Source organism: Bison bison, unplaced genomic scaffold, assembly GCF_000754665.1.
Source record: "Bison bison bison isolate TAMUID 2011002044 unplaced genomic scaffold, Bison_UMD1.0 scf7180017864041, whole genome shotgun sequence".
Lineage (NCBI taxonomy): Eukaryota > Metazoa > Chordata > Mammalia > Artiodactyla > Bovidae > Bison > Bison bison.
This window is the reverse complement of record NW_011494613.1, coordinates 1,271,245-1,283,143: the sequence shown is the minus strand read 5'-3', so window position 1 is coordinate 1,283,143 and position 11,899 is coordinate 1,271,245. Positions and strand designations below refer to the sequence as shown.

At 35.9% G+C, this 11,899-nt stretch overlaps 1 protein-coding gene across 1 annotated transcript in view; it reads right to left on the bottom strand.

Annotated features, from left to right (window-relative positions):
• Window positions 1–1,294: 1,294 nt before the first annotated feature.
• The window catches only part of PSMA6 (proteasome (prosome, macropain) subunit, alpha type, 6), a 22,605-nt gene continuing 12,000 nt past the window's right edge, over window positions 1,295–11,899 (bottom strand). Inside the window, exons 2-7 of the mRNA XM_010835299.1 lie at window positions 8,463–8,557; window positions 8,018–8,099; window positions 7,135–7,290; window positions 4,628–4,806; window positions 3,291–3,385; window positions 1,295–1,521 (exon numbers count right to left, since the gene is read on the bottom strand). Coding sequence (XP_010833601.1) covers window positions 1,464–1,521; window positions 3,291–3,385; window positions 4,628–4,806; window positions 7,135–7,290; window positions 8,018–8,099; window positions 8,463–8,557 — 665 coding nt within the window. The 3' untranslated portion in view covers window positions 1,295–1,463. The remainder of the gene's footprint in view (window positions 1,522–3,290; window positions 3,386–4,627; window positions 4,807–7,134; window positions 7,291–8,017; window positions 8,100–8,462; window positions 8,558–11,899) is intronic.

Genomic DNA, 11,899 nt, shown 5'->3' with positions numbered 1-11,899 from the left:
ACTCAAGGCCGTCAGGGTACAGAAATTCAGAGTCTTTTCAGGGGAGCAGTTCTTCACACAGACTCCACTTTCAAACTGAAAGCAGCACTTTATAGAGCCTAGTTGATCTGGATGGGTAATCCCAGGGCAGCAGCCTCAGAATCGGAAGAACTCTGCTTCCCTTTTAGGACACAGTACAACTCATGACTCAGTTCTGAAGAGGATGTGGTCGGTGAAGTTTCCTGCATCTGGTGGTCACAAGTTCACATTGCTCCCGCTCTGCGGGCCTGTTGGCTGCAGGAATAGGAGCAACTGACTACAGGGATTGGTATTAGACCAGCAGCCATGCTCACCTGCCTGAGGTAACAACATCAACAGCACCAGACTTACCCGGTGCAAACAAGAACATGGAATGTATTGGCCTTAGACATTCCAAGATTTTTGGATCCTCTGTAACAATTAGTGAAGCTTCCTAGGTGGCTCAGTGGTAAAGAACCCACCTGCCAATGCAGGTTTGATCCCTGGGTGGAGATCCCCTGGAAAAGGAAATGGTAATCCATTCCAGTATTCTTGCCTGGAAAATCCCATGGACAGAGGGGCCTGGCAGGCTACAGTCCATGGGGCTGCAAAGTTGGACATGACTGAGCTACTAACCACATACTTACATAACAATTAGTGGCTGAGGTCACCAGGATCTACTCTGGCAAGTTTAAATACTTAATTCAAAAAAAGATTATTCAAAATATAGTTTGCTCTTTTTCCCTTAGTGTTGTTTATGGTGGTATCTCTCCTTTACTATAGACCAATTTCTTAAAGTCTGCTTTAAATAATCAATCTTAAGGCAGCAAAGAAAATACACTTTCTACAACTTTTCTAACCCTATTGTTTCCCAAAGGTAACTACAATTTCTGCTCTTAAAAATACTGGTTCTTATTGAGTATAGATTAAATGTGTACCTCGACTACTGAAGATCAATAAAGCTAATCATTTTACTATAGTTAAAACCTCCAATGGTACTTGGAATTCAAGTTCAGGAATGAATGAGGAATTGTAAAAAAGACGGCTTCCCACGCCAAGTTACTACAGTCAGAGCAAGTTTTGAAACCAGAGTTTTAGTTTGTGATTTATTAATTATGCCATACAAGCTACAGTTTAAATTTCTGGCTATTAAGTTCCTTAAGCCAAAGAAACGTGGATCCCTCAACAAAGATGAATAAAAACTACCATGTGAAGGTGGTGAACATTAATTTAACAGTATGCACATACCGAAGACTTAATACTCTAAATTCGAGGTAAAAAAGACAGGATGCGATTATTTTCCAAAAGCATTGGTTTTATTTATACAGACAGAGTCCTAACCATTTCAGTGGCAGCAAGAGTGGGAGAAGTTCCTTTTTCAATCGAGGGGCCCCCAAAATGTTGGTCTGTTGTTACCAAACACACAGGCAAGTGGCGTCACGGATTTGGTAAACTAACTACAGTGTCTAGTCTCTCTCTGCTAGAGCAACAAGGTGAGCGTCAATCTCTGCTTCTGTAAGAATCCTGGAAGGCAAAGGGAAAAAAACCCCACAACTATTTACTTTTTGAAAACCTTTTATTATGCAAAATAAACACACACATACAAAAGTAGGATACCAATGACCTTTTGTGTACCTATCACCCAATTTGATAGGTTGATACCCACCTGATTCCTGATTTAGGAAGATGCCCTGGAGGAGGGCATGGCAACCCACTCCAGTGTTCTTGCCTGGAGAATCCCATGGACAGTAGGAGCTTTGCGGGCTACAGTCCACAGAGTTGCACAGACACAACTGAAGTGACTTTGTGTGCATGCAAGTAGTTTATACAGTTGTTTATGCTTATTATTTAAATACTTACTATCTAGCTATTATTTATATATATAAATATATATATTCTATTTATTATTTAAATACTATCACAATTTATAAATGATACAAGAGTTTTCTGAAGACATAGGCTCTTTGGTTTCTTATTTATTTAACTAGCAGATGAAAATAAAGATTTTAAAGGTTATAGAAGGGTCTCAGAATAGAACACAAGAACTAATTGGAGGTCCTTTAGAGAAATTGCTCCCGCTGGAATTTTACTGCTTTAAAAAAAAAGAAAGAAAGAAAAAAAAAAGGCAATCTTTTCCTCCAGGGGATAAAGGGGAATTCAATTATGTTTTTTAAAAAAGTTCTATAAGTTTTTCTTAAATCTTTCAAGTTTATATCACTTACCCGAAGGCAACAAAAAGGACAAACTAGAAAAATGTACTAAGGAAGCTCTGAAAGGTCTGGTTAAGCTTAGTTTACTACTTTTGTTCCCCAGCCCTAAACTTGACATGTGTTTTTTTAATTCTGACCTAAAAGTAAATACACGTAACAGTTAACATGCCTTCCAGCAGCTTCCTTGCATCTGTGATTTAACAGAAACATTCTCTATTCACAAGAGTATCAGGTTCATGGTAAAAGTCTGCTCGGAGGATTAAGTGAGCTGATAACATGTTAAGCACCCAGTACAGACCTGACTCATGGAAGCTGTGAGTAAGAACAGACAAGCATCCAGTCCAGCATCAGATATTCAATTAGCTGTATGCAAAATCTGGGGGTTTCAAAGATACCCAGATAGGGTCTGATGTACATCAGTATTTCATATTGTTCTTCAAAGCACCATTTAAATAACCACTAAATAATCAAAGCTCCATCTGAAAACTACTAGTTTGGAGCTGAATTTCTATTGGCCTTAAGCTAAAAAAAGAAAAACTCTTATACTTACTTTACTCCTTATATAAAAGAGGTTATTATATATCACCTCTGGTATTAGGTATAAAATAAATAAAATGAGAAAAAAAGCAGTTATGTCTGTTTTAAGGAGACATCCAATAAGTTTTAAAAACAGACCTCTCAGGACCTTGCTCGTGGTCCAGAGGTTAAGAATCCCCCTTGCAGTGCACGGGGACGCGGGTCCAATCCCTGATGGGGGAACTAAATCCCACAGGCTGTGGAGCAACTAAGCCTGTGCGCCGCAACTACCGAGTCTGTGAGCTCTGGAGCCCACACACAAGCAGAGTGTGCAACAAGGATGCTGCGTGCTGCAACCAAGATCCGACGCAGTTAAACAAACAGTAAAATAAACGACAATAACAACAAAACCAGATCTCTCAAGTGCTAGGGAAAAACCTAACTCATTCAAAAAAGTGTTTTTTCTTCAAGTTATAGGTCAATGAACCAACATACCTCTGCCTTTCTACACCAGAATTTATCACCAGGCAAACGTCTTTAAGTACCTTACCCAACAATATATCTCACCTGAATTTAGGATTTTCGACTGTAACTACTCCAACTTCTATTTCTGAAGGTTTGAAATCAATTGATAGAACAGTAGACAGGCATGTAATCGCAGTCTGAAAAAAAGTATCAATATTTAAAATAATATAGAATTTTTCAGAGATTCCAAGATTTTTCTCATCCTCATCTTTTTCAACTCATGAATTAACCACAAGCTATTCATTTTTGAGGTGGTAGTTCAACAGCCACACAGATTGCTTAATTCTAAGATGTTGCCTGCCAATAACAAGAAACTTGTTTATACCAAGTTGAGCTATAAATGAAAGGCATCTCACAAGAAAAACAGGGTGATTAAGACAAAACAGTCTGTTTACCTGATGATCACTACATGCCACACAATAGGCTCAGTACTTGGAGTAAGACGTGGAGAGGATAAAAGATAAATACAGCCTTCTTTTAAGGAATTTACAGTGATAATACTTTAAGAATGTTTTAAGTGGCTTTGTACGTGATGTGATTAATTAATTCACGTAACTATGAATTGCAATTAAAAAAAAAAAACTTAAGAGACATTTAAACAGTACCTCCCACATAAGAACGAGATTCACATTTCCTGTTAGTATATGATAATACTGCCAACCAAAGTATTAGATGATAATTTTTCCCTTCTTGTTTATCAGAATCATGTTAGTCTTCAGAATTGCTGTATCCCAGACCTTCTTTTCAACAATTTACTAAAATTTTGTTTTTAACTTCTTGGCAATAAATAAGAAGCTTCTTTAGTCTAAGGTTGTTACTAAGTACTTGTATAGGAATTTTGGCTTGTCCTGTCAATTTAAAACTTTCCAATCATAACCAACAATCCCCTCAAGAATACTGCTTAATGCTGACTCTAGGCATTCCAGTTATAATTTCTCTGTCAAGTCCTCCTGTGAGCATACTATTTTACTATGAAGATATCTGCTTCCCTGAAAACTTGGTGTGTGACTGCTTTTCTTTTAGGACCGTAAGAGCAACATTACTGACTCAACTTTCTCACTTCTGCTTCCAGTTAGCTTAAGTCTAATTTAAATCCCAGCCATGCAGGTTTTCGGCCTGGTCTTGGCTTGACTCTCAGTTATATTTTCCCATTTTATGTGTTTTGCTGAAAGCAGTCTCAAATACAGTATGAGACAGAGAATTAGATGAATAAAGCAGTCCTCACGGTTCCCATGTGACACCAATTTTACTATTAACCTGACAAATTTGGATATCATGAATATCCCAGGAATAGCTTATAAAGATTGTCAATTATGCAACCATCTTCATTATTCTAAACAGCATTAAAAAAAAAGGTCAGCTCCTTTCAGTTAACTTACTTCCACTGTCTGTTCAAAGGTCCAATCAAATTTCTTCTTTACTTTTTTTTCAAGGAAGCTGGTTGACTCAGTTTGTTTAACTCCTGCTGCAGTTGCTTTAAACCCACAGTAGTAACCTGCAGGATCACACTTGTACACCTGAGGGCCTTGTTCTTCATCTATACCAATTAAAATCATACCTAAACAGAGAGAAGGACCCTCATTAAATATCTTAAACCTTCATACAACCAGATTTCATCTTATCTTGGTGTTGTCACATATCTGTTAATTACTCTGGCTTTTTTAGGATATATACATATATGTAATTCCTGAGAACAGGTTTTTTAATGGGTGACAGATAGTAAGTGCTCAATAAACGTGGAAATTAAATGATGTTATATAGAAAAGGAAACTCATGAAAGCAAAGAAAATCAAGTTAGCCAATTTCAGAATTCTTTAAAAAATTTTTAAAAAAATGTTTTGCTTTAAGAAAACTAGTAACAAAACATAGTTTATCTCCACAGATAAATTAGGTAATAAATCTCCACTTTGCAAAAGGTTTTATCACAGAGTTTAAAAGGTCTAAATGATCACAAATGTAACATACAAACAATCTTCTAATCCCTGCTATTACCTAAAGCATGTTCCTCTGAACCCCAACCCCTCAAGATGTTAACTGGTCAGATAAATTTGGAAAATAGACCTTTCACATATTATTTTTAGAAAATATACAGAAGCATATTAAGTGTTCTAAAATCTTCTGCTGTAAGCCGATCTACTTTACCTCAGTAGTTCTTAAATTTATTTGACCATAGAATACTTTTTTTTTTTTTAATTTAGGAACTACCTATTAAGGTTCCAGAGAATTCAAAGTGTATGGAACTCATCTTGGGAATGCTGGCACTAAGTGAAATAAACCTAGGGACTAGTTGCTCACCTCTATCTATAATGCCCGTCTTTGTTACTGTTGATATATATTCCTGTACTAGTCAGTATAAACCAAAATCTAAATTCTGTACACATAACATATTAAATGTTATTATAATGACATACAATTAAGATAAACACCACCGCCAAATTTCTCTCTACTCAGCAGAACAGGTAACAAAGAAGGGCTTAACCCCATCTGAACCTTTTTAATATAGTGTCTTATGTTATCCATAACATTTCTTTACATTTTATACTTGACATACAATAGAAAGTACCAAGGACACCACAAAAGAGATACCCACTTACTACCTGGGGGGCGGGGTAGTTAACACTTCCTTACTCCAGATGAGCAGGGTTTAACACATGATAAGGAACCAAAGGGCAATCAAGGCAAAAGGAACACACACAAAGGGACACAATGGGTCAGGACACACCCAGGAACGACAAAAAGATCCATGTATTACAGCAGTTTCAGGACAGAGAAATGCAGCACAAGAAAGAGGCAACTTGGGAATACACTGTAAGGGACCCTGCACATCATATTAACAACAAAACAACAAAACTCTAGGATGACAACTCAGGTAGCAATATGGAACAGTCTAGGAAAGAGTAAGAAGGGAGAAAGGTGGTAAAATAGGTGGCAACGGCAAGAGATGATGGAAAAGTGACACAGATATTCTGCAGTAAAGCTTGATAGTCTGACTAAATAGAAGACCAGGGAAGGTGAGGTGGGGGTAGGAAAAAAGTTGAGGATGAGAGTAGGAAAAGAGCAATGATTTCAAGTTTGAAGTATCTGTGGGACATGAAGGAAGAGACTGGGATAAAGCTAATGAGGGAGTGACTGACATATAGATGAGATAGTAAAATAAAGCCATGAAAGCAGATGAGATTACCCAGACAAAACAAAGAGGACAGAAGGACCAAGGAGAGAAACCTGATAAACAACATTTAAGGGACCCGTAGACGAGGATAAACTAAGGAAAGTGAGGAGGCAGAGGAGAAGAGTATCACTGAAGAAATCAAGGGAGACTTTTTTAAGTAATAGGTCAATCATTACACTGACTGCTTTAATTCTCATAAATAAATGACATGCTGTCTGAAACAGACATGTTGAATTTTCCAGGCTAACTTATTCCATTAAGTTTAAATCAATAAATCTTATTTCTCTCCCAATAAAATTTTATTTGTTTTTTAAAAGAAGAAATCTTCTTTATATGACTATAAAGTATATAAAATATAAAGTATATGAATCACAGGCATACGTGTGTGACCCTGAATCTTTAGGGTGGTCAAAAGAAACAACTACAATGTTAAGATGCCTAATTTAGGCATTTTCACTCAACTAGTAATCTAGAGTTGCAGTGGAATCTCCACTACAAAAGCCTAATAGTGTCTCATGTTTAAAGGTGTGCCTAAAAGACTGCTGTGAATCCTATCCTTCCAACACCCATTTATTATAAAGATTTTTCTCACCTTTCATGATTTTCCAAACCACATGTTCAAAACCCAAGTCTTGCTGAAATAACTTTCTTAATGTATGTTCTCTAAAAAACAATCTGAATTCATTAATTATTTGGGAGACTTGTTTGCATACTTACAACAACCAAGAGGCCGCATTTCAGCATTCTGTGTGTAGACCTGAGAAATATCAGCAATTCTTTTACACAGCATGTCCACGGGAATTTCGTAACCATACTTGTATTTCCAATTAGCTGCCTCATAGCGTGCCCTCTGTACCTGGGATCTACTGTCAGCTTAGAGCATAAGAAACAAAGGTTTATTTCGTTAGAAGGAAAGCATGAACCTCAAAGCCAGGTAACTGTCACAACATATGCATGTATCTCATTATGACTTAAGGAAAGCAGAAGTGGTCCACAATGGTTTTTTCTCCCACCAACATACAGTGAATGACTCAGCAATAAGTATGTGACAAGGAAAAAAATGTAAAAGATGAAGTCCTATACATAGATAGCTCTGCTCTTTTATGCTGAACTCTTCTTCATCAGCCATCACAATAATTTTCTAAAAGTGTCTAATAATCTCCCAAAGAACAAGGTGTAAGGAGAAAGAATAAGGTTTCTCTCCACCTTTGTGTAGACTTGAATGTTCCCTTGATTTCAGAAAACAGAAACCCAAAGTTATTTTCACAATTGTCACCTACTTCTAACCAGTGTCACTATCACCAGGTTTGAGATATACTGACTTATGTCCCCTTAAATTATGAACCATATCATAGATGAAATAAATTACTAAACCATTTCATAGATGAAATCAATCATTTTTGAGAGGGGCCTCGCTCAGTTTCCCTGACAGCAGCATAGATATCTAATTCTATTAAACTTATGGTTTCAAAAAAGCACACAATACTCCGAAGACTGATACTAGCCTTGGAAGACTGCAAATCAGATATGCAGGGAAGCCTTCTAAAATTAAAAATAATGTGAAGAAAATAACAAATCTAAGTAAGTATCAGCCAGTCACCTGTCATTCCTGTCATCACACAGCCAATGTTTTCAGTTATCTTGAATAAGTGAGTCACTGTGCTGGAATCCAGTAATTTGTCCTAAAGAACAAATCAAGATAATTAAAAACAAAAAAATCACAGGTCTCTGTGTAGTGATAAAAAAACATTATGGAATTATAACAATGAACTATAAATGTCTTCTGTTCATTTTACAGTTAAAACCAATAAAAAATGGAGGTGTGGGCACTACTCTGTTTTCCTTTTTAAGATGATATGTTTTCTGTGGGCAAGAACTTTAGCTCACCAAAGTGTGTTCTGAGGTACCTGAAGACAGAAGACCTAGAAATGCCATTTTGCTTATAGAAATAACATATACAGATAATAATATACCCTTGTACAAACTCATGAGACATTCTTACATCGTATTCTGCAACAACTGCCTATCTGGGCAGTACTACTTACAGGTACTTTCTTCTGTGTGACAATTACTGCACAGTCTTTCCCTCTGACAGCTACTGATGTAAGGCCACCCTGGTTAATAGCCTTAAAAGCATATTCTGGAAAATAGAACAGATTTTTTAAAATGTAAAATAAATGATCATAGATCCATGCAATTCAGTAATAAAGTCATTAAAAATAAACAGCTTGATTAACATGGAATGCCATCTGAGATATGCAAAATCAAAATAATAATGATAATAATAAACCATGATTAAACCAACTGTATTTCTTTTCATTTTGATCATTTTCATCAGGAGCAAACACTAAATTTCCAATAATCAATTTTTATCATATCAAATCTTTATCAATTGTTTTATCATTAAAAAAAAAAATGTTTTATAGCCATTATTCCTACCACGTCTGGTTTTCCTGGGTAAAATTTAGGTGCTCTACATTTTCTCAAAATTTATTATTTCTGTTAACTTTTGGTCAATAACTAATTGATTGTATGCAGCTTTAATTGTTGTTACTCTTTTTTACCCTCTCTACCAAGGTGAAAATTTCTGGATCATGTTGTTTGCAACTTTCACATTACCTACACTATTGGATTCTTTAGTTTATCTATAACAAACTACAGCTTGTGCACTTCTCTAGTTGCTGTCAAACCACTCCCACGTTAAAACAGCTGATCAAAGTGATTTATAAAAACAAACTACTTTGGTACCACATGGTTTAGCTGAGACTGCCTATGGAGAGCAGAATTACAGATTAGACTATCCCTTTCAATGTTATTTATTTCTGTAATATTTAAACTTAATAAAAACGTATTTTGTAAACAGGAAAACTGCAACAAAATTTAATATATGCTCACTGTAGAAAATACAGAGGAAATATAGAAGAAAAAAAATCACTCACTACTCCAGTTGTTATTTACATCTGACACATAATAAATGCTTTCAAAATTCTGTCAAGTATTACTCTGCACACCAGGTCTGAGGCCTGGTCTCATTTGGTTCAAAAAGCCGCTGTGATGAGGCTCATCTAAGGAAGATATTACCTATGACACCAAAGAACTTACCTTTAATAGGAGCTGCGATAAAAATCCTTTATCAAATTATAATAACTTGTTTTTACCATCTCATTATACCACAAATAATTTCTAAAATATGTTTCATAATGCTTCTCAGTTCTGTTTCTCATATGATCAATAAAGCCTGTACCAGATCAATCCTCCAGATAAACTATAAACTCTAGCCAAAACAATAACTAGCCCAAAGATACCAGAGAGAGGCCAAAAGTACACAGATTCTAGAGAGGGAGTCCGTGCCTGAAGAAGGGAATGGAGTGGGGTCAACCTCCCATTTTCACGACTTACAGCTTGCCTGCAGGCCCTAGTCTGGGCTAAACACCCACAGAAAATTCAGTCCTTTTGACCTGAAGAGCTAGAGAACAGCTTGGGGGAGTAATCACAGCTGCTGGAGAATGAGGGAGAGAAAGGAGAGAGGGAGATCCTCAATGTCTTTATTGCCCAAATCTCTGGCTGATTCCATAACCACACATAACAAAAGACAGACTCCAAGCATCTTAGCTAGGATAAAAGAATTAAGGTGAGATTTAAGCTGCCATCAATTAACTGCCTGCTACAAGGAGGAACATAACAAAATCCAGTCTTTACAACCCAACATTTACAAATGCCCAGGATATAATCCAGAATTGCTCAACATACTAAAAAAGAAAACAAAACATAGTTAAATGTGATCTACTTATAGGAGACCAACCCTTAGATGATCCAGATGTTGTATTAGCAGGCAAAGTTATTAAAACTATGTTCAGTGACATAATAAAAATATTCAAGATGAAGAAAGAAATTTCAGTAAAGTACAAAAGAACCAAGTAGAAATCACAAAACTAAAAAATACAATTTAAAATTAAAAAATTCACCAAATGGACTTAACTGCAGAATGGAGATAATATAGCAGAGAGTATGAAAAATGAATCAAAGTATACTTTTTGTTTTTTGCCTTGCTGCATGACAATGTGGGGTCCAGTTCCTGGACTAGGGATAGAATCCGTGCCCCTGCAGTGGAAGCACGGAGTCCTAACCAGTGGTCCACCGAGAAAACAGATTTAAAAATACAAGTCTGCAGATTAATATCAACAGGTATAAGTGTGTTAACTGGAGAGGAAAGAATGAGACCCAAAACAGACACAAAAATTTGAGAAATAATGGTTAAAATGTTCCAAATTTGGCAGAAGACATAAAATTCCACACTGAAGATCCAGCAAACTCCAAGCAGGATAAATAAAAAGGCCCTGACTCATTACAGTCCAATTCCTGAAAATCAAAAGCAGGGAAAACGTTGAGAACAGAGAAAAAGAACAGATTACATACAAGAGAACAATGATTTAAATTCCATGGATTTCACCTGAAGATAGTGGAACATCCTTAAATTGTGGAAAGAAAAACCATCAATTCAGAATTCTATTTTCAACAAAAACATCCTTCAAGAATGAAAGTAAAACAGACACTTTCAGATCTGCAACAAAAATGCTAAAAGAAGTTCCCTGGGCTGAAGGAAAATAGTACCAAGAGAAACCCAATCTTTAGAAATAAGAAACATCAAAAAATGCTAAATACCTGGATAAATATAAAAGACTTATTTTATTCTCTTTAATTCTTTAAAAATACATAACAAAAATTATAACATTTATGGAGTTTGTAAAATATGGAGATGTATTACTTACAGAAGGAAAGGGAGTAAGTTGACTTACAATGTTTTAAGGCTTGTACATTTTTTGTGAAATGATAAACATTAACTCTAAGAAAGATGGAAAGAAGTTAAGCATATATAATTCTTAAAACAAGACTAAAAAATGCTAAGATGTAGCCAAAAGGCTAATAGATTAAAATGAAATTCCAAAAACTGTTCAAATAATCAAAAAGAAGGCAAGGGAGGAGGTACTGAGGAAAAAACAAGCAAACAAAACAGAGACAAACAGAAATAAATAAAATGATAAGTTAAAATCTAGCCATGTCTTCCATGTCCTGGCTATTATAAACAGTGCTGTGATGAACATTGGGGTACACGTGTCTCTTTCCCTTCTGGTTTCCTCAGTGTGTATGCCCAGCAGTGGATGAATGGATAAGAAAGCTATGGTACATATACACAATGGAGTATTACTAAGCCATTAAAAAGAAAACATTTGAATCAATTCTAATGAGGTGGATGAAACTGGAGCCTATTATACAGAGTGAAGTAAGCCAGAAGGAAAAACACCAATACAGTATAATAACGCATATATATGGAATTTAGAAAGATGGTAACAATAACCCTGTGTACGAGACAGCAAAAGAGACACTGATGTATAGAAGAGTCTTATGGACTCTGTGGGAGAGGGAGAGGGTGGGAAGATTTGGGAGAATGGCATTGAAACATGTAAAATATCATGTATGAAAC